The following is a 21,750-nucleotide window of genomic DNA, read 5'->3' on the forward strand; positions in this document are numbered from 1 at the left end:
GAATCATCCTCTGGAAGAGCCTATCTCTTTTGACAGACTACAGACACAATCAGGGAGCTAGTTTGCATAAAGCTAACATTAGCCTATGTGAATAACTCACCCTTTCCCTACGGCATTACTCCTGCAACAGTCTACACTATTTGTGTTAATATTTGGGGCACCACTAACCAACCAAGCCAATTTTCCAGCAGACTTGATTCTCTTTGATGCATATTGTTGAAGATGAAAAGTAATGAGGAATTTGCACGTTAAAGTTGTTTGTCCCAGCCTTTGGAATATTGCACTTGCTGCACAATCTTAGATATCCCTTCTGGCTTGCCAGCACTTGTGCCAGGGATGGAAAGGGCCTTCCATACAAAGGCCTCATGAACGCTAACCCCTATTTTTAAGTCTTTCAATGTGGTTACCTTTCTAAGCAAGCGATCAGTCATGCACAGAAGCATCCACATTTGTAGCTAGGGCTATGCATGCCATTTGTGTGAAGACCTTAAGCACAGACACCTGTCAGGCATCCTGATAACACATCTTGCACACAACTCTCTGTAAATATGCCTGCTATCTCCAGGCAAACTGATAGGTATTTGGTGGCCACCAACATACTGAAAATGAACAAGGAAGGGACATCAAAACAATTCATCTGGCTGTTATTTTATTAGGAGGTTTTGTCCTGTCGTCTTATATAGTCAGTTCTTCAGCATTGTCTCAGTAAGAAGAATAATGGTGTCAGATTGTATCTTTTTTTTTTTTTTTTTTAATTTGCTATAAGCCAGTGTACAAACTATGTCATAAATATGCATTCCTAGAGTACCCATCAGTCTTTAACACACCTCACTGAGCATAATGTGCTGGGGTAACAATTGAAAATAAAGAATGGAGTTAAAAGTGGGAAGAATCTCTAACATTCTTTCCTCTTTCAATAAATAATAAAAAAGGAAAAAGAAAATACCAACTAGCAGAGCCTAGTGGCAGTCTGGCAGTCCAGAGAGGAAGATACATTTTTGTGCCAGGAGTGTGATCAGTGAAACAGAAGGAAAGACTCATGCAGTAATCACTGCACCCTTTACCACTGACTCATTCATCTTTAGGCAAATCAGTGTCACAGAATCATAGAATGGTTTGGGTTGGAAAGGGCCTTAAAGATCATCTTGTCCAACTCACCTGCCATGGGCAGGGACACCTTCCACTCGACCAGGTTGCTCAAAGCCCCATCCAACCTGGCCTTGAACACTGCCAGGGAGGGGGCAGCCACAGCTTCTCTGGGCAGTCTTTTCCAGTGTCTCACCTCCCTCACAGTGAAGAATTTCTTCCTAATATCTAATCTAAATCTGCCCTCTTTCAGTTTGAAACCATTACTCCATGTCCTATCACTACACCTTCTGATAAAGTGTCCCTCCCCGTCTTTCCTGTAGGCCCCCTTTAAGTACTGGAAGGCCACTCTAAGGTCTCCCCGGAGATATGTCCTTGCAATGTATCCTTGCTTATCCATCTGTATAAACATCAACCCTCTGTACCCCTAGAGAACTTGTTCTTTTGCTGCTTTGAGATCCTGGATGCATACTTATATGGGTAGATCTTTTGTTTCTCTGCAGGATTTCCTGTGTTCTACATAACTCCAGTTTTCCTACTTCCATAAAAAATTTATTTCTTCCTTTCCATCAGAGTTGGACAGTTCAACCATTGGATTATGAATAAAGAAGTGTACTGCTGCATATCACTAGGTCTGCCACTGATGTCTGTGGCATTAAGCAGCTCCCTTCACTTTTCTATAGATGACTCATCTCTCCCTTCTCATTTGTTTTGATTGTACTCTCCAACATATCTCCAGTTTCTTATCATACAATGTGCCTGTCAACACTGAATTGACTTGGAGCCATAGGTTTTAATATAATGCAAATTATAAACAATAATAATTTGGTTTTGAATCTAAAACTATGCATGTGTGCTTGAAAATTCTGACACTCTGCCTTCAATTCTGCTGTAATAAGCCCTTTCTGTTCCATTCTCATTCTAATACAATACACTTTTGTCTTGGTTTGAAAGGCGGGTGTCTGCTGAGGAAGGCAGGAGCCTCCCTTGAAATGGAAAATGCAACCCCCTTCCCTCCAAATTATTATGATTTTGAAATTAAGGGGCCTTCAGGCAAAGATATGGGGAATAGGAATAACAGTTCTTTACTAATATATATATATATATATATTATATATAACACAAGGCAGGACAAAAAAAAAAAACAAACCAACAACCCACTGGTTTACACTGACAGAGTCAGAAATACAACCTGACACCCTGTTAGGTGGCAGTAGCAGTCCGATAAGATGCTGGCTGCAGTCCTCCTGAAGCGATGGATGTAGTTCTGTTGAAGCAGCGATCAGGTAAAAGGGGTCTGGTCTTCCTCCGAAGGTCCAGTGGTAGGTAGGTAGCTCTTGTCCTCTGGAACTCCAGTGGGGGGAAAAAGCTCCTCTGGGAATCCAGTGGAAGAAGGCTGCTAAGGTGTTGGAGATCTCAGTTTTTATTTAGCATGGACTGCTTGGCTCCTTTCCCCCGGGCGGAGCATCTCACAATGGGATGGCGAGTCCTGAGGCAGTTCCTTGATGGGCCATTAACTGGAGATGGTCCAGGAGCGAGTTATCTATGGGTCATGGAATAAGGCATTGCTGTGCCCATTAACAGAAGATAGTCCAGAGGGGGGAGGCAGGGAGCACTGCCCCACCTGGTCTCAACAGCTCCTGAAGATGGTAATAGAATACTTTTTTGGGCACATATTACACTGTAACCTAGGTCAACTTTTTAAACAAAAATGCTTTTATTTAGTGCAGTTACCTAAACAGTTATGAACCTACCTAGTAAATATACCACAAAACAGAAAGCAAGTGCAGGATACCCTGTTACCTGTATTTTTTAACAGTATTTTTTAATAGAAAAGGGAGTTAACCTTGAGGACAACATACTAAGTGGAGGGTAAATTCATCATCCCTTGGATTTGAGATTGGATGTCTTTCCAAATGATACAATCTAGTTCAGCCATCAGTTGTTGGCCTGAATTATTCTCTCTACTGCTTGAGTTAGTGGTAAAGATTCTGCAGCATCCGTTAGGAGGAGAACAGACTGATGATACTAGTGGTTCCTTCTGGCTTTAAAATCTATATGCCAGGCAGATTCCTTTAAATATCTGCTGGTAAAATGTGTTTCCTGCTCCTTTTTAGTATATGAGTTGAATGCACTGGAGACATCATGCTAATACAGTTGCTTGCAGACTGCCACAAAACCAGAACACCAGCTGATGTGGCTTATATCTGAAAATGCTTGAGGAGTTACGGATGGATAGGTAGGAAGAAAGCTGAGGGTCATCCCCAGGATGCTTTGATCTGATGAACATGCACGAAAGAAATTGCTTTGTTACAAACATACTGGACAAATCTACATGACAGTAGTGTGTGGTTCATCAGCAAAAGCAACCACAGAGCTGCAGGGCTCACTGCTGTTTGAATGGGCTGTGAAGCAGGTATCTGAACCCTTTATCACTGATGTGTTTCCATCAGCATTCAATAAACAGCAATTATTGGGTAACCTTATTGGTGGCTTCTGCGTGCTGTGATTACTGCATTGCTGCAATTTAAAATGTTCAAAGTCCAAGCAGTGTCCTATGAACTTCATTGCTTCAAGGATATTTAAGCATCTTAACACTGGAACTTATAGTTAGATCAGAGATCAGAGAAGTAAATGAGTGTCAGCCCTGCAGCCCAGTTTTGTATCCTGGATCATGAGTCTCAGGCTCTATTCTCAGAAGGAAGTACCATGCATGATTTCAGATTCTTTGTTTATATGAAACATACTGTTCTATTAAATTCAGTGTTGGAAGAGAAAAGCCTGGTCGATGCCTCTTCTAAATGAAGAATAGTATGATTCGGGGAATAGCAGCATACTCCTTGCCTTTGACTGCTCTGAAGAAGAAATGCCCTGTGCAGTAATTTCTTTGAATTTAATGTACTTTCTTTGATACCCAAGTAAGCTGCACTGAATGCGTGTTGGGAACATGTGTGCGTCCAAGTCCCTGTTCATTCTTTCTCACTGTTTGAGATGTCTGTAGTGCCACTGTGGAAAATTCTTTCCCACTGTGATGATTTTTCATCCAGCAGGTAGGTCCAAGGGCATAAGGGTCTGAAAGATCATAAAGGACTACTGTATATACCTATATATCTTAAGTCCTTACCTGATGCACTAACTCCATCCTTTTCTGCAGACTGCATAGAAAGCAAAAGAAATGCAAGAGAGACTTAAATTGAAGTAGTATATCACTGAATTGAGGCAATCCACGTGATGTCTATCCTACTGCTCTTTTCTTTCCTGAAGGTTTTAGATTAATTCTAAATAAGGTCTTTCACAGTTGAATAATATTTGAATAATGTCCCTATGAACAATGAGAATAATGACTGAAACTTTGTAGGAGACAGATTTCTTCAAATATACCTGAGCTGGTAGTAAAGTACAATTTATCAGCAATAAACCTATTCAGTGTAAATGAATGGGGATAAGAAGAAGGATTTGCCTGCATTTATTTCAAATTACATTGTTGCATCTTCAGAAAGAGTTGTCTTTATACAGTCTCTGTTATGTTTATAGTCAAAGTTAAACTATGCTTTTGGAATATTGTATTCTTTGGTGAAACTGAGATAAATTTAAAAAAGTGGTACTGAATATGAGGAAAAAGTGATCTCTGAAAATATTTATATGGTTCATCAGTACCAAACCTGCAGTTTCCGTGCATTGGCGTTTTGGGGATTTTTGTCTGTGAATAACTTCTGTTTGAAGGGGTGAAGGTGAAACACCACTAACAGGGTTAGTTTTAATCATCTCATAGACCAGGAAGTGTAAGAGGCGAGAAGTCAGCATATGTGAGGAAACTATCAGGAGGATTGACCAGTAGGAAACTTCTCGGGGAATTAGAGGTGAATTTGAATTAAACCCAGTGCTTTCGAAGATTTCTGAGCTAGTTTTCCAGTTGCATATGGTTTTTTAGGTCAATACTGTAGTGTAGGTTGAACTGCTTTAGTCAGATCTGTGTCCAGGAAGAATGAATGGGGCTTTCATGGAAACTAGAGGTAAGAGAAAGAGAACTTTTTCTTTTGTGAGTATAAGAATACTGAAGTTGGAAAATCCAATCAACAAATAAACTTAGGCTCCATACAGCATTCCATAATAACTTGTTTAGGGGAAATTTCTGAAGTAAAGGAAAAATAATGGGAACTACTAGCTTGCTCAAAGTATCTCCCTTATGTCACTTCCAGCATGCAATTCAAATCACCTTTTCTTTAGCCGGATTCTGAATTTCCATGTGCATAATGTTTTTTGCATGAGATGAAATCAGTACATAAAATTGGGTATCCTCATCAGCATAGGAAACACATGGAACTACCACATGATTCAAGATCAGTATGTGAAGAAGCATCAGAACTAAATATTTAATACAAATATCCAATCAGATTAAACACTGGATGGTGAAACAGTGTGGGCACTCTGGGTCAGTTATACCTGCAGCAATTTGTATAGGCGCTAAAATGAAGCTGAATTTACGAGGGTCTCCACATGTGACAGAAAGCTTTGCCTGGGAAAATGAATCTCTTGAGAACAGAAGGAGTGATGGTAGGTGTGAACTGGCATAGTGACCCTTCAAATGGCATTGTATCAGAATTGGTGCATCGTTCAGATTCTTGGTAGTTGGTATGTGTGACTGTATTGAGTTTGCATGGCAGGTTGTTCGTAGTGGGGGGTCTACAGGGGTGGCTTCTGTGAGAGGCTGCCAGAACCTTCCCCTGTGTCCAATGGAGCCGGTTCCAGATGGCTCCAAGACAGACCCGCCACTGGCCAAAGCTGAGCCCATCAGAGATGGTGGTTGTGCCTCTGGGATAACATATTTAAGGAGGGAAAAAAAATTGCAGCTGGAGCGAGGAGTGAGAGTATGTGAGAGAAACAACTCTGCAGACACCAAGGTCAGTGAATAAGGAGGGGGAGGAGGCGCTTCAGGTGCCGGAGCAGAGATTCCCCTGCAGCCCATGGTGAAGACCATGGTGAGGCAGGCTGTCCCCCTGCAGCCGATGGAGGTCCATGGTGGAGGAGATATCCACCTTCAGCCCATGCAGGACCACATGCTGGAGCAGGTGGATGCCCAAAGGAGGCTGTGACCCCGTGGGAAGCCCACGCTGGTGCAGGCTTCTGGCAGGACCTGTGGACCTGTGGAGACAGAGGAACCCACGCTGGAGCAGGTTTGCTGGCAGGGCTTGTGACCCCATGGGGGACCCATGCTGGAGCAGTCTGTTCCTGAAGAACTGCACCCGTGGGAGGGACCCCATGCTGGCACAAGGGAAGAGTGTGAGGAGTTCTTCCCCTAAGGAGGAAGGAGCAGCAGAAACAGCGTGTTATGAACTGACTGCAACACCCATTCTGTGTCCCCCTGTGCTGCTGGGGGGGAGGACAGAGAGAAAATCAGGAATAAAGTTAAGCCTGGGAAGAAGGGAATGGTGTGGGGAGGGTGTTTTAAGATTTGGTTTTATTTCTCATTATCTTGTTCTGATTTGATTGGTGATAAATTCAACTACTTTCCCCAAGTCGAGTCTGTTTTGCCTGTGACAGTAAATGCTGAGTAATCTCTCACTGTTTTTGTCTCAGCCCACAAGCCTTTTGTTACATTTTCTCTCCCCTGTCCAGCTGAGGAGGTGGAGTGATAGAGCAGCTTTGATGGGCACCTGGCATCCAGTCAGGGTCAATCCACCACAGTAACCTTGCTTTCAAAGTCAGATGTTAAATGAGGAAATGTTTGTCTGTCCTCTTGGCTGATATAGCGTTTACTGTGAGTGTGAGTTTTCAGTATGGTGAGTTTGATGAGTACGCAGGTAGCAGGAGAGCACAGAGCTTGTTGGAACTAGGGAGGAATGAGCACTGCTGTCTTTAAGAAGTTTGCATTGACTAGCAACATCTGGTTGATGTCATGCTTTCTTACCTATGAGGTTCAACAGCCAAATAAACAATTCAACAGCCTCATAAGAGCCAGATTTTTGACTGGGAAAATCTCAGAGAAAATGCAGTGTTTTTAAGGGAAACAGTAGAGTTTTATTAAAGTGAGTGTCCGGGTGCGATACTTCATAAGACTGTTAACAGCTCATTGTGTTTGTCCTAAAGATGTGAGGTTATGTTAGAGATCTTAACTTTCTGATTTTAACTTTGTAACAAAGAACTCACCGAACAGCTTTTCCCCTCTTAATATGGTTATTTGCAGAGGCACTGATTGGCCTGGCCTTGGCCAGAGACGGGTCCGAATTTGAGCTGGGGGTGGTGGGGTGGCTTCTAGAAGCCTCTTACAGGAGCCACCTCTGTAGCCTCCTCCCCTGCTATCAAAACCCTGCCAGACATAAATACAACACAGACATGTCCATTGGAAGAACTATCCAAGGACCTGATTAACTTCTGAATCCTTTTTTGATAGTCCAGTTACATAAGCTATATGTAAGCTTTATAGAACATCCAGGGTAATACCAACTTTGTTGATACTAGTGCTGGTGTTCAAATGAGACAGTATTTCAGTTCAGAGACATATAACAGAAGACATCGGTGAACAATGAGATGAATGGAATCAATGGTATCTAAATATTTTCTGAGTCCTGTGAATTATTGAAAGCTGGTTTTGAAGCCAGTGTAATGTGGAAATCTTATGGCAGAACCATTGTTTTGTCTCGTCCAACATTTCCAACGGTGGCCACCTTGTTCCAGAGGAAAGTACAAGACTCCTGGATTGCTGTGCTGCTTTGTGGATGAAAACCGAAAGTATTAGAAATAATATTGGAAAATCAACTAATTTCCACCATTCTGAATAGCGGAACCTTTTACTGAAGTATCTGTTACAGGGAAAACTTGGCCTTACACTTATCTGCACCTATAATTTCCTTGTATTTGTGATAGCTACTGAGAGCCCCAGCAATCTTTATGTTGTGTAAACACAAGCTACAACAGATTTCTAGTTCAAGATTTCTACTATAAAGAGCTTAGAAATCTGAGTGAAGAGAAGATGGGAAGGAGGTAAAATACATGTGCAAACCAGGAAAGAATAAGATCGATCTAGACAAACGATGGAAGGAGCCAGAGCTCTTTTACAGCTGTGAACTAGCACAGATAGATTATGAAACATACAGGGTAGATTATGAAACAAAACAAGTGTTCATTCTATGCAAAGAAAGATGGGTGGCAGAATGTATCCAGAACCATCCAAAAAACAGAGGGTTTTATGAAGCTAAGATCTGGAGAGCTTTAGGAGAGATACTCCAGAACAGAAGTAAAGAAAAATGTAGATTTCTTTTTCTTCTTCTCTAGTACACACTTTCCCTTCTAGAAGTGATGTTTCACCCTAGATCAGTTGAGTCAAATAAAATTCCAGTTATTCTTTGTGGAACATTTTGGAAAAAACCATCATTTTTCTCCCTACATTTTTCTGGAATTCAGTTATTTTTTATAGTGCAAACTGTCAAACTAAACTAAATACACCAATCAGGTTCGACTAATTTCTGTTCAATATTTTACTTTCACTAAAAATTTATACATACAACTTCTTCCTCTTCATCAAATGCTTTGGTTTTTTTAACTATAAACATTTCTAAAGTATTTTATTTTTCTTCTGCATTTCACTGGATTATAGGAAAGTTATCCTTGTTTACAAACAATATTTTTTGTTTTCAAAAGTATTTATATATTAAAGAATGTTTTGACTGTCTCATATTGAAAATCTTATCAATGAATATAGCCCAAAATGCAAAAAAAATTACTCAAGTCTAAAATTAGTGCTGGAAAGATCGGGAAATTAGAAGGGAAAGAGATTACATGGCAACTGTATCCCTGCCATTATCCAGATATCCCAAAGCATTTTGAGATGAAGCTGACGCTGTCACTATGAAATACACGAGCAGCTCTCATGCTTCTTGCACAGGTTGGGAAACAAATAACAAAGAGGGTGAGTTGCACACAGGTATTGTTTGGTGTAGAGAAGGAACGAAGTTGAGTTTTCAGATGTCAGCTTTCTCTGCTCTAGAAGACAGTAGTGTCATGTTGCGAGAAGGCTCTTTCTATAGCTGGGGGATTGTCTTGCAGTTCGGGGGGTTTATGTGAATCACTGCTCAGCCTCAGAAGGTGTTTATAACCTTGGGACAGCCTTTCCTTTTCCCTTGCATTTATGTTTTTCCATATAAAAGAAGCAGGTGGTAGGTTTCTATTCACAGAATATTAGGATTTTAAAAAGCAAAACAAACCAAAACCAGGCTGTTAATGATTTTTACGTACTCAGGTATTATACAGAAAAATAAGTATACAAGAGAAGAGGGAGCAAGAAGAGAATTATTCCCTGATGAACAAGGGTCAAATCTGAGAGATCAGTACAAGATTTGTACTTCATAACAGTTTTGTCTCAGTGAAAACACAAATGTCAGATCACTACTTGGCCCTCAGATGAAAACATACATTGAAATTGTAATAGGTTCCTTTTCTATTTGTCGTTGGAAAAAAGTGTAGCAAAGAACATTATCTAATTTCAGTCTAATAATGAAAATTGTCATCAGACATCTGTGCTTGCCAAAGAAAATAAAATGTCATCTCTGAAAGGACTGCATGCACGAGTCTGTCACAAGTCGTCCCAGGAGAGAGAGGGTTTTTATAACAACAACAAAATATGATGTTGGGTCTAAAAAAAAATATCTATACAAGCACTATGATTGATAAATGGGGAAAAATAATCCCAGCTGTATCATAACTGATACTTGACAAAAACCTAGCCTCCAAATATTTCTTTTCTAGTCCAACTAAATAAAATTGAGTCTAAAATGAATGATACTTAGAATAAAATATCTGAACAATTTCTCACTGCAAACGATTTTTTTTTTCTTTTTGTGGGAGGTGACACATAGAGTGGGGAATTCTCCCTTTACTAAAGATATGTTGGTTCTGCTTGTGCTGTTGTGAGTCAGCAAAGGCTGAGACTGGTGCTGAGATAATGGCAAAGGAGGAAAAACCAGGAATAAGCCTGGTTATTAAAGTGTCTCATCAAAGACTATGAGAGAGCTTTGGGCATGGGTTCCCAGGGAGCTGGTATTTCCCTTTGAGAGCTGTTGCCTTTTCTCACGTGCTGTCTCCAGCTCATTGGGCACTGGGTTCTAATTTGAGAGGCCAGTCCTGACAGTAGAATTGCTATATCCGAGAAGAGGAGGTGAATTTTTAGCTTTCATATTTTAAAGTAATTCCAACATATGCCAGTCTACTGTTGAGCAAAAAGCTGTTATAATTAGTTTCTCCATGTCCTTCAAAGTTTTACAGTAGGGAAGCTGAGGGATATAGGGGTTTGTGTTGGGAACGTAATGCAGAATAAGAAGTAGATCTCAAGGTTTCTTACATCCCAGTCTCATAATTCTTAAAATACATTCAAATCATCTTTCTGATCAATCCAAAGCTTTAAAATCAGCTTCTTTCCTTCTCAATCATTCTCACAGGCGTTCCTCTTTCTCTTCCCTGCCAATCCACTGTCACTATTAGTTTAAAAAGAACTTTGTCAAGGTTTGCACATAAAGATTCAAATTGTTTGCATTTTATGCAAGTTCCCTAAAGTAGTGTCGTGAAAAGGCTGATCACATTTCAGAAAAGGGGTCCGACATCTTCCTTGCAGAAAAGGGGACTGACCAAGTCTATCAAACAATGGAAGGAGGGGAAATAGGATGAATCTGCAAGAAAAGTAAAGGGCTGACTGTGTCTCAGTGCTTCCACATGAGAAATTGAAAGTTAAATAAAGCAAAAGAGAGACAGAACCCGAGTGATCCTTCCCTCTACTGTCCTTCCGAGAATTACCTGATGGCAACATTTACAGAGAGCAGCTCTTTATAAGTGCTCTGTAACAGCAACATTTGTATATCATTCCACAAAGACGTGTCAAAGTATTTATAATACCTGTAACATGCCTTTTTGCTGACCTTTCTCAGTCTGGTTTGGTATTTATCATGGAAAGATTTTCTGAAATGATTGATGGGTTTGGATATTGTTTGTGTAATCAGACTAGCAGAAGGTGTCATGTTGTTTGCAGAAGAAGGACAGGAGCAAAGGGAGAATTGTGGGTTTCCATGGTACAAGTAACTTGTGCTATTTAAACTCATTCAACCCTGCAAGAGAAGTCTGGACATGTTAGAGCACTTTTTGGGTGCCAGATTGAACAAGCTGTCTAGGGATGGCTAATGGTAACTGGAAAGAGAATGACCTTCTAATATAATATCAAGAAAGGCAACTGTGTATATCTGTTGGCAGAGCTAGGCTGGGATATCAGACTGCTGTGTTACGCTGTACATTTGGTGTCCACCACAAGTCTAAAAAAGTAGAAGGCAGCTTTCCCACACTGCACAACTTCATTGCCTGGGAGAGCCATGGAGAGCTGGATGATGAGTTTTTGGTCATGGCAAGTTGTTGGGTGTACCCATACAGTGATCCCTCAGGTAATACCAGTTGTGTCCCATGTCACAGAGTTCAGTATTGCCTCTGCCAATAAAAGGCAACACAGACACTTATCAGCTGCAGCAGGTGTGTCCCTTTGAGGCTGGAGAAACTAACAGTCCAAGTCACTAGCTCAGAAGTGATACAGGCCTCTTTAGATTAATTTCTTTATTATCTTTGTGTTTTACTGTGATTCATGACTGTTTGTTTTGTCCCCAGTTGTTCAGTTCAGTGGAGTTTGGCAGAAGATGGCTGCTTCTTCATGAGGGAGTTGCACCAAACAGGTTCTACTGGTAAGAGCAAAAACCTCTTCCTCATTTCCTAGACACAGCTTCCCCATACACGCAGAGATGTTGAAATGGGGGCTTGAAGGCAACATGGCTGAATGCAGTCTGCACTGCTGATTTGTTGAAATTGATTTAGAAATGGTATGAAAGGGACATCATTCCTCCTGTTATGTCTTTATACAGCACTTGAAAATGGGGTTTTTGATTAAGGATGATACACAATTGAAATATACTGAATAACAGTCTGAAGAAAGTATTGCTTCGGGAGGGGAGAGTTCTGCAGTGTCCTGTGAATGTTTTGAGTTCAAACACAACTCTGTTCAGCATGAGCTTACTTGCTTTTGCACTAAATACAAAGAGGAGATCAAGCTGGTCCTGCTACCAGTGAGGGCCAAAGATTGAAGTCTTGGAGTCTTTGAAGATACTGGTATTTCTGCCATGGGTAACAGTGGACATCCTCCAGTGGCTGGTGTTATGTTTTTAACTGCTGTTAGATCTACTTCAGTCCTTCAAAGTGAGCGGGTTAATGACCATTGAACTAGGCACACACAGTTCTTCATTATCAGCTTAAATCACTCTGCAATATTGCTTCTAAGCAGCAGTGCAAGGTTTTCAGTCAGATTTCAAGCTGTGTGAACCAGCCGTGTGTAAGTTCCTCTTGCTGAATCTTTCAATGTTAGTCAGTTACAGCAATGGCAAAACATTTGCAAGTTTGATGCCAAGGTTGCCTTAAAGAAGTATCATAGCTCTTTGTCACTGATGCAAGCTTAACTCCTTGCTCTATTGACTTATGCTTTGTATCTAAATTCACTTAAAGCCATTGCCTACGCGGCTATGATAGACTCTGAGCATCTCACAATTTTTAATATGTGGGGTGTCTGTAATGGATGATTTGATTTCAAATTCAAAGATTTTTAGTGATCACAACCACTGAAAAATAACCCCTAGATGTAGGTCCAAAACTTATTCTTCAGTTCTTCACTACTAGCAAATTTATTTGTGTTTTGAGTCTCATCTCCTTCAGTTTTAGTCGTCACCGACTTACCCAGTGATTCTGGTGTACTGATTCCCTTCTCATGATTCTGATTGCAGGCAGATCTCTTTGCATTTGCTTTCCATTTGCATACCCAGAGTAAAGCTTTGTAACCACGCTTGCAGTAAAATACTTATCTGAAACACCTCCGTCTGTCATGCAATAGCAATTACTTTAACTTCGACTTATGTGCAAAAGAAAGCTGAGGAAGGAATGAGACACTGGACTGTTTTCCTGCAAATATGCTTGCCATAGTCTAAATCAAAGATAAGTTTAATTTTTTACATTTCACCTTACTCCTCTTTTTGCTTACACTGGTACAAATCTGAGAGACTTCTCATCAGCTCTTTATGGAGACAGTAGTCCACCTGTGAGCAGGAGTTGGCTCATGTCCTGTGAATCTGGCCTTTAAAAGAGAAGCTTTTGATAAAATAGTCATCTTGAAATCAGCAGGACCTGAACCAGTTGATTAAAATGAGACCCCCCCATGGTAGCTTCTAAACTAAAGTTTGTACCAAACCCACAGGTTTTGAACATATCAAGATTCAGGAGTGGTTCGGTCAAATATTTTCTTTTAATTTATGAAAGAAGTAGGAGCTTTAGGTCAAATTTACTTCCAAAGTTGAATTTATATTTGGTCTGGAAAGGGTATACCAGAGATTTTGTTTGCTGCTCCTGCTTTTTAAACCTTTCTCCCAACCTGTGTTAGCTGAATCTTCTGCAAACTGAATTCCTTTTTTAAGTTAAACTTATTTTTGTGTGTCTGTGTAGACAGGCACATATATATTTATGTCACTCCTATTTCTTTCCTATAGGACTCCTAACAGGGTTTCAAAATGTCAGATGCAAACCCACAGCTCCACACATCTCTTGTTTTCTTTCGGCTAATAAAAGCAGAAAGTCCTCGAAATCTGGGGACCCTGTCTTTGAGACAAAGTTGTACTCACTGAAGAGGGTCAGAGAGCTGGAAAGAATGTCCCTGTTCCTGGATCCCTGTGTCCTGTACTGTGCTCCAAACCATTTGAAGTTTCCCATCATTACTTACAGTAGTGGTTTATTATGAATTGAGCTGGTGGGATGCCTGCAATAAGAATAATAATGAAAATGATCATTTTTCCTTTCCATGGAGCTCAAACTTTGAAGGCCTCTTAGAACCTAACAAATAAGAGAACTCAGGCTTGGATCTTCAAAGGCAAAGAGTAAGTTGAAAAGATGAAAAGATGTTCCAACCACCCATCTAATTCCCTACAGCTGTAAACAAAACATGAAACTGCAAGCCTGTATTTTCACCTTGAACAAAACGTCCCTTGCATAACACACCTCAACGTAAGTTAGACTGTACTTCTGCTATCAAAAGTAAGAATAATACAACTTGTGGAGACAGTGTCGCATCTCATTCTGGCTTATTTATTATGATCATCATCATCCTGAGAAAAAAATAGTTAGCTGCAATTATATGAACACTGCCAGTCCTCACAACCATCCGTAGTAGAAAACAGAGATGTGCATCTGTAATTGAGAACATGCACACCACAGAGAGCCACACTGGGCTATTCTATGCATTTCCATTTCTGTGCAGTCAAGTACCTGAGGACAAAACAGGCACAGAAGCGCTGAATCAGAAGGGCATCCCTTTGCACTCAGAACATGGCCACTGCTGACTCCCCATGCAAGAAAAGAAAAAGGGAACTGGGAGATAAGAAGGTGCAGGTGTACAAATGAAATCAAAACTTCTACAGCAACATCTCTGTAGCCAGGGCTGATGTACAAGTAGAAAATTAGATTCCTTTGCCTTGGAAATATGCTGAATCTAATCAGCCTGAAAAAGACTGGCTTCCAGTTATTCTTAAAAGCAGAAATGAATAGTGAAGGAAAATGTCCTGAAGTCACAACTTTTCAAGGAAAGCAGACTGTGGGGATGCTCTCCTGTTCCTGATGCTTTCTCTAAATCAAATGGTTTTGAAGAGATGAACCAGAACACAGCCATACTGTGCGGAGAATGAGGGCTATATTCCGATTTCTAAGGAAGGCTGAGGAATTGATTTAATAGAGACTGCTTCCAGGACTATCTAAACTGCAACTTTTCAGGAAGATTCTGGGACAGATCAGGAACACACAAAGCAAAGCCTTTGGCATTTTACTCTGTCAAGTGGTCTTGCAAATAGTTTGTGGATCACTCTAAGTCTTGTGAATAAACACCACTGAGCTTCCTAGTTTTACTCTTGAGAAGGCTCTGCCTGCAAATGCTGTCAGAGAAATTGTAGTGTCTTTTACAGCTGCATTTCTGGTACCTGTTTCCAAGAGAATTTTCTTTTTTATTTGCTTATTTTTGGCTGCTCTGTGAAACACCCCCTCCTACTACCATCCCAGAGAAATTTAAACCCCTGAAGAGCAAAATTAAAGCAATCTGCTGATGACTACTACATAACGCTGAGAAAACACCGTGTAGAGACAACTGAGCTCCTTGTAGCTCATATGTGTTTTGTATTCTTGTATCCTGTTTCATTAAAAGAACGATTAACGTGAAAATAGAATCTTTGTTTATTCAGAGCTCCTCTGTTCCCCCTTTTCATTCTTCCACCTACAGCTCTAAGTGATGCCCTGACAGCCACGCTTGTGATGAAAGAGATTGTAATGTCAGTCTGTGGAGGAAGATATCAGATGGAGGATGAGCAGATAAACCTTTAAAGCAGAGCGACTAGGGTTTTCTTATCTTAAAAAGAAAAAAAAAAAAAGGAGAAAAAAAGGGATCTTTAATTCTCTATCTCTTTAAAAGTTTGTAAGGACACATTTGTGCTGGGCAGGCTTTAGTTATGGGCTACTGTAAAACTGACACTGCCAATAATTGCTATAATTCAGGTATCACCTACCTGTTTGCATAATCTAGGTATGTGAAAGTGTTATACTGAGGAAACCGTAACCCACTCGGAGTCAACCGTATGTTATGTGTTTGATGGAAACATAAAAGAATCCACACTGCATACAGCCCCAAGGCACTGTAGTTCTGCACTGTATCAACAATTTTCATGGGTTTTATTATTTCTCTGGCAGGTTCTTGAGATTTTGCTGTTAAATGTACTGTGACAGAAAAATGTGTGAAAGTTACCAAGGTGCTTAGAAATTGTGGAACTGTGCTCTATGAAAATACCCTAATTACTAAGAAGGAGTACTCTAAGCAATATTGGTTCGGCAGGCTAATAGCACCGTGTTTACCAATGTGGTTGGCATTAGGAGAAGAGAATGCAGTAGATGCTAGTTAGAAAAGTTGGAGAAAAGCTTTGTCTAAATAATTCTGAGATTATTTTTGTGATGCTTGGTGAATTTCAGCATACATTCCTATGGTGGAACTTTGCTGGCAAAGATGCTGGTATGTAGTGATGACAAATGTGAACATTTATACACAAATTGGCAAATCAGTCATAATGGGAATCACTTTTTTTTCCTGCTTTTCTTACATAGAAAAGTCCAATCATCTAGTCAAAGTTCAATAGTGATACCTTGTGACTTGAAAATCCAAACATTCATGATCAGTAGTTGCAAAATACCCAAAACTAAGTCAAAGTGCATATAGTTCAATATGCCCAAAATATATATGCAGAAATTGCTCATTAAAAGCTAGATTTTTATTCTGGTCCTCAGATCAAGTCAACCAAGTCAGTAAGTCAAGGTATCACCATTAGAGCTGGCCCTAAAAAAGTAAAAATAAAAGGTTAAAAAGCTCATTAAAATGTCTGCAAAATGTAGTGGGTTTTTTAATCAAAATGATGCATTTTCTGAAAATATTCTCAACTAATTCTAATCATAACGTAACCTTGAAAAATGGGGCGGGGAATAAAGCCAAATAATAAAAGCGTCTTAAAAACTAGCATAAAATGAAGAATAGAAAAGCTCAGATGGAAAATTATCATCAAGTTACAATCATTAACTGTATTAGTGCTATTGACTTTTTTTTACTTCACTGTGTATCAAACCCAGACAAATAAGTAGGAGAAAGACAAATGAAATACCACTCCATACTCCAAGAAGATCAGACAGCTGTAATGATGAGAGAGCTGGAACTTCTATGGCCTATGAAGAAAGGCTGAGAGAGTTGGGGTTGTTCATCCTGGAGAAGGCTCCAGGGAGACCTTATAGTGGCCTTCCAGTACTTAAAGGGGGCTTACAGGAAAGATGGAGATGCTCTAGTGGTGCAGGGACTGTAGTCATAGGACAAAGAATAACAGTTTTAAACTTAAAGAGGGTAGATGTATATTAGATATAAGGAAGAAATTCTTTACTATTGAGAGTGGTGAGACACTTGTCCAGGTAAGTTATGAATGCCCCCTCCCTGGAAGTGTGCAAGGTCAGGATGGATGGGGCTTTGAACAGCCACATGTAGTGGAAGGTGTCCCTGCCTATGGCACAGGGTTGGAAGAGATTATCTTTAAAGGTCCATTCCAAGCCAAACCATTCTGTGATTCCAAGATGAACGTCTTAATAGGACAAAAATTACAGCTCAGGGCTTTTATGCACTACATAGGCATAACAGGCTGATTAGAAGTAAAAACATATCATAGTGTATCTCATTTCCAGTAGGGTCATGTGTCCATGATGTTAATCATTCCCTGAAGAAATTGCAGGAGATATGTCAGTCTGGTAAGAGATGTTGCTGTGACTCCCCTCTGTCTTGTTTTTTTCTGAGTATGAGAAGGAGAAGAAAATGGATGCACACATTGTAAAAAATCAGCCAACCAACCATTCCCCTCAAACAATACAAAGATATGCACACAAACTGAAAGGGAGAAAAAGATGAAGTAGTAAGTAGCTGGGAGGACAGATGAGTAGATAGGGCTATATTTGTGTTTCTTTTATGAGAAATGGCAAAGAAAGTTAATCTTCAGAGGGGAATCATAGAGTATATATATTTTCTTTTCCAGAAGAGGCTAGAGACTGTGTTTGAAAAGCTCTGACTGTGTTCATTGGAGCAGCTGAAAGAGCTGAAAATCAAGGGAAAAAAGTGTCAAAACCCTGTTAAAAACTTCATTATATTCAAGCAGTTGGAGCAAGCTGGGTGAACTGTCCCAATGTTCTTGTCAGATCTTGGCTTTGTGAGATTTGCACACCCACCCAGGTAGGCTGAGGCAATTTAAATGGCATGGTATCTGGGCTGTTTACAAATGATGCTGCATATTGCTGAACAAGACCTTTTAATCACTGCAGGGCAACTGCTGGAGGCTGACAGGGAAGATGCCAATCTAAGGGCATTGTGAGAGCCTGCCCAATAAATTGTCCACTTCATCTAACACACAAACCATACCCAATGAGTTGATGGGTGCTAGAAATTTAATTTTAAAATATATGTATTTCATAGTTTAGATATGGTGGAGATGGGCATATACCAGAGGGGCACATCACAGATGTCAGTTTTGAGGAGATCTGAATTAAGCAACTGACTGAGGGGGGATAGCAAGAGTAGTGACTTCTCCTTGATTTCCATCTTTATTTTTCTGAATTGAACACCACACATTTGGTTTTGGGTGAAAGTCAGACTGAAGGTCCAAGCCTCTATAACACAGGCTGCTATTACCTTGCTAATATTTTTAGACAGCTTCATAGCTGCCAGCCTAAAGATACAGATGAGCTGCAGGTAAGCAACACGGCCAGGGACCAGAGTGAAGAGCGAATCTGCAACCATGCCTTTCCTTGGCCCTTATCATGCTGCTGCTGCTGACATCACTGATGGTGAGCAACACACATTAGAGCACTTTGTCACCAGTCAGTGCCCCTGACACTTACCATTTTGTCCTGGTTTGGCTGGGACAGAATCCCAGCCTAGGCATGCTGGGCAGGCCATTAGCAGTTTCAGGTCAGCCACGGCAGCTGACCTAGGTTAGCTGCAGGTGCAGCCCACACCGTAATGTCATGATCATTCTGAAGGGGGAATGTTTGCTGAGGAGAGGGAGCTCCTATGAGGTTCCTCCTGCTCCTCCTCTGGCTTCTCCCAAGGACTGTTCTCTGGTTGATTGTGATGACTGGGTATTCATTTGGCTGAGTATAGCTCTGTGTATCTCTGGTGGTATTGGTGGTGTTTTCATGAAATCTGTTTCACTTCAACCCGTGGGTCTCTCCTTTTTCCTGATTCCCCTTCCCTGGCTGGTGAGGGGTCATTGGGTGATAGAGCGACTGTTACAGTTTAGCCCCAGGTACAGGCTAAATGTAGACATGTTTTCTTACCAGAAAGGTCAGTGTTACATCCTGCCCAGCTAGAGTGCAAGGAAGCATACTCTCAGTTGGCAGCATTCACTAAAGATCCCACTGACTTTTCAATGGAATTAGTGAAAACTTCTGCTTACGGTTCATAGATAGCTGGACCCTGACATAGCTCGATCTTTTTGGTACAAGTGGTACAAAATGCTGAAATCTCTCAGATTTATCTTGGGAATTAGGAGTTTATTCCTGACTGACTTCCAAAGACAAATTTGCCAATGCCGTATGGGTCAGCAAGGACAGGAAAAAAAGTCATGCAGCATCCTCTTTCTGTTGCTGTTGAAAGCTCATTTAGACTACTTGGTTTTATGATAAGTTTTAGTTCTTAAGAAACCGAGATACAAAATACATATCTGTCTTCCCTGGACAAGGCCGAGAAAATGGCCCAAAGTCACACAGCTGAGGTTGACAGCCCTCTGGTTTTCTGAGTCTATAATAACCAGATCCTCTGGTCCTAGAAGTCTCTTGAGAGAACTTGTTACTCATAATCAAATCAAGATTTGTCAGAGCAAATTTAACTCCTCAGTCTCAAATCCTTAGTATGGCAGAGTTCTACCATGTGAGAGAAAAAGTATTCTCAACCCTATTTGATTATCATGGGGACTCTAAAGATGTGGGTAAAATAGTGTCTTGGTTTGAGCCCACCCAGACAGCAACAGAGACCCACGCAGCCACTCACTCACCCCTACCCCCTCCTCTGAGGGATGGGGAGGAGAAAATACAACCAAAAGGCCCGAGACAAAGGGCAGGGAGGGCTCACTCACCAGTCGTGGTCATGGGCAGGAGACAAACTCAACTTGGGGAAAACAACATCAATTTAATTTAAACAACCACCACCACCAAGGATAATGAGACCTGGTTGTACTTCTTAAGAGCACCTTCCCTCCGCCCCTCCGGCCTTCCCGGACTCAGCTCTGCTCCCTCTTCCTGCCCAGCAGCGCAGGGGCAGGGAATGGGGGTCACAGCCCGGCCAGCACAAGGGGTCTCCGCTGCTCCTTCCCCCTCAGGGAGAGGGGCCCTCGCACCCTCCCCTGCCCCACCGCGGGGTCCCTCTCCCGGCAGACATTCCTCCTCCAACCACCCCAACGCGAGTCCTTCCCGCGGGGCCGCAGCTCCCCAGAACCCCCCAGCGCGGGTCCCTCCCGGGGCTGCCGCCCTCCCACCGACACAAACTCAACACAAAGAGTAACTTGAGTGTTCTAAAAGTCATGACTGAATAGAATCTTGACCATTTACCTGACTTAGCCCCCTTCCTCCTCTTAGAGTCTTGTCCTGCAGTTGTGAATGGGATTAAGAGGTATATTCACCTGAATAAGCCTTTTGAGACTGAGAGGCCCCAGCCTGATTGATGTATAGGTTGGTGCATTTTGGTTTTCCCAGTTCAGCTGATTTATCTTAAAAACTCATCCAGAGATACTTTATAAATCAGTACAGATTCCCACAAGCTTCAACTTGTCTCCCATCATCCACTTCCACCCTTTAAAGATCTGTAGAAGTAGAGAGGCATCCATATACCAGGTTCAAAATTTTTATTTGGGGGTTACTCAGTAGCAAGAGCTTACAGTGCTATGCGCAGGACCCTGGATCATGTCAGGGAATTGGACTAATAAGCTGATTTCTCCGTATGCACCTATAAAGGGCAGCCCTTGAGAGTATGAGCGAGTTGCATAGTAAAGTTAGCTGTGGATTTGTCTAGATCTATGTCAGGAAGGTTTCACTGCAATTTGCTATTGTATGTTTAATGAGTAGCATATTGTGTTACCAGAGCTGACTTTCTACTCTTGCTGTAAATGACTTGCTGGCCTCCTCCAGAGCATACTGACTGGGCCACAGCACTACAAGATGTCAGAATCACGCATCTTAACACAGTGGGACACTGTGATCCTGTTAGATTGTACCAGCAGAGAAGCAGTAAATCAGGTAGGTTTGGCCCATTATGTCACAGAGCTGAGTTCAGAGGCTATAACTAGAGGGTACCTTCGTCCTTCTCTTCCTTCAAGGCAGTACAGTGTCTTAAGTTTCCTGCAATATATGAAAAAGAGATGTAGAACAAGAGGACTATCTTAAAATCAGGATCTAATCCTGGTAACTGACTTTTAACTACTTGATTTAGATCCTCATTTTAAGACATTCCTCCCACTCAGAATTACCATCAATTGATAGCTACCTCCTTGAGAGTTCACATCCATCTGTTTCAGAGTTTTAGACAAGTTTCCTGTGGAGCTTCCCACAGAGAGCTGTGGTGTTACTGCAGCAGGGGAGAAGGCTTGGTTTGCTACTGTCCTCGAAGCTGTGGGGTATGTGGACATCATGGAGTGGAAGGCTGTGTATAATCCCGGTCTAGGGTTGTAAAAAATGATAGTGAGAGTAGAAGTGACTCCCCATGGCCTGGAAATCACACCACTATTTACCTATCTGTGTATTTTAGTGATAGCAGCAACAGCCACATGTTTTTCTGGGTCAGAGTTGTGAGATGGCACAAGTAGGAGAAGTTGGGCTTTACTCACTGCACTGCTATTTTCCATCAGTTCTAGAGAAAAGGTGACAAACTGAGTAAAGTGTACCGTAGAATGGATTTCGCCCAGTGACTGCCTATTGAATTGCACAAAATTATATCATTTTATCTGAATGGACAATGTGGGAAAGAACAGTGCAGAGATGTAGCAGGGAAAATCTAATTAG

At 41.2% G+C, this 21,750-nt stretch overlaps 1 protein-coding gene across 1 annotated transcript in view; it reads left to right on the forward strand.

Moving 5' to 3' along the window:
* SORCS1 (sortilin related VPS10 domain containing receptor 1) overlaps positions 1-21,750 on the forward strand; it is a 303,971-nt gene that overhangs the window by 188,077 nt on the left and 94,144 nt on the right. Inside the window, exon 5 of the mRNA XM_086467217.1 lies at positions 11,722-11,795. Coding sequence (XP_086323343.1) covers positions 11,722-11,795 — 74 coding nt within the window. The remainder of the gene's footprint in view (positions 1-11,721; positions 11,796-21,750) is intronic.

Source organism: Leptosomus discolor, chromosome 6 (genome assembly GCF_034619465.1).
Source record: "Leptosomus discolor isolate bLepDis1 chromosome 6, bLepDis1.hap2, whole genome shotgun sequence".
NCBI lineage: Eukaryota > Metazoa > Chordata > Aves > Leptosomiformes > Leptosomidae > Leptosomus > Leptosomus discolor.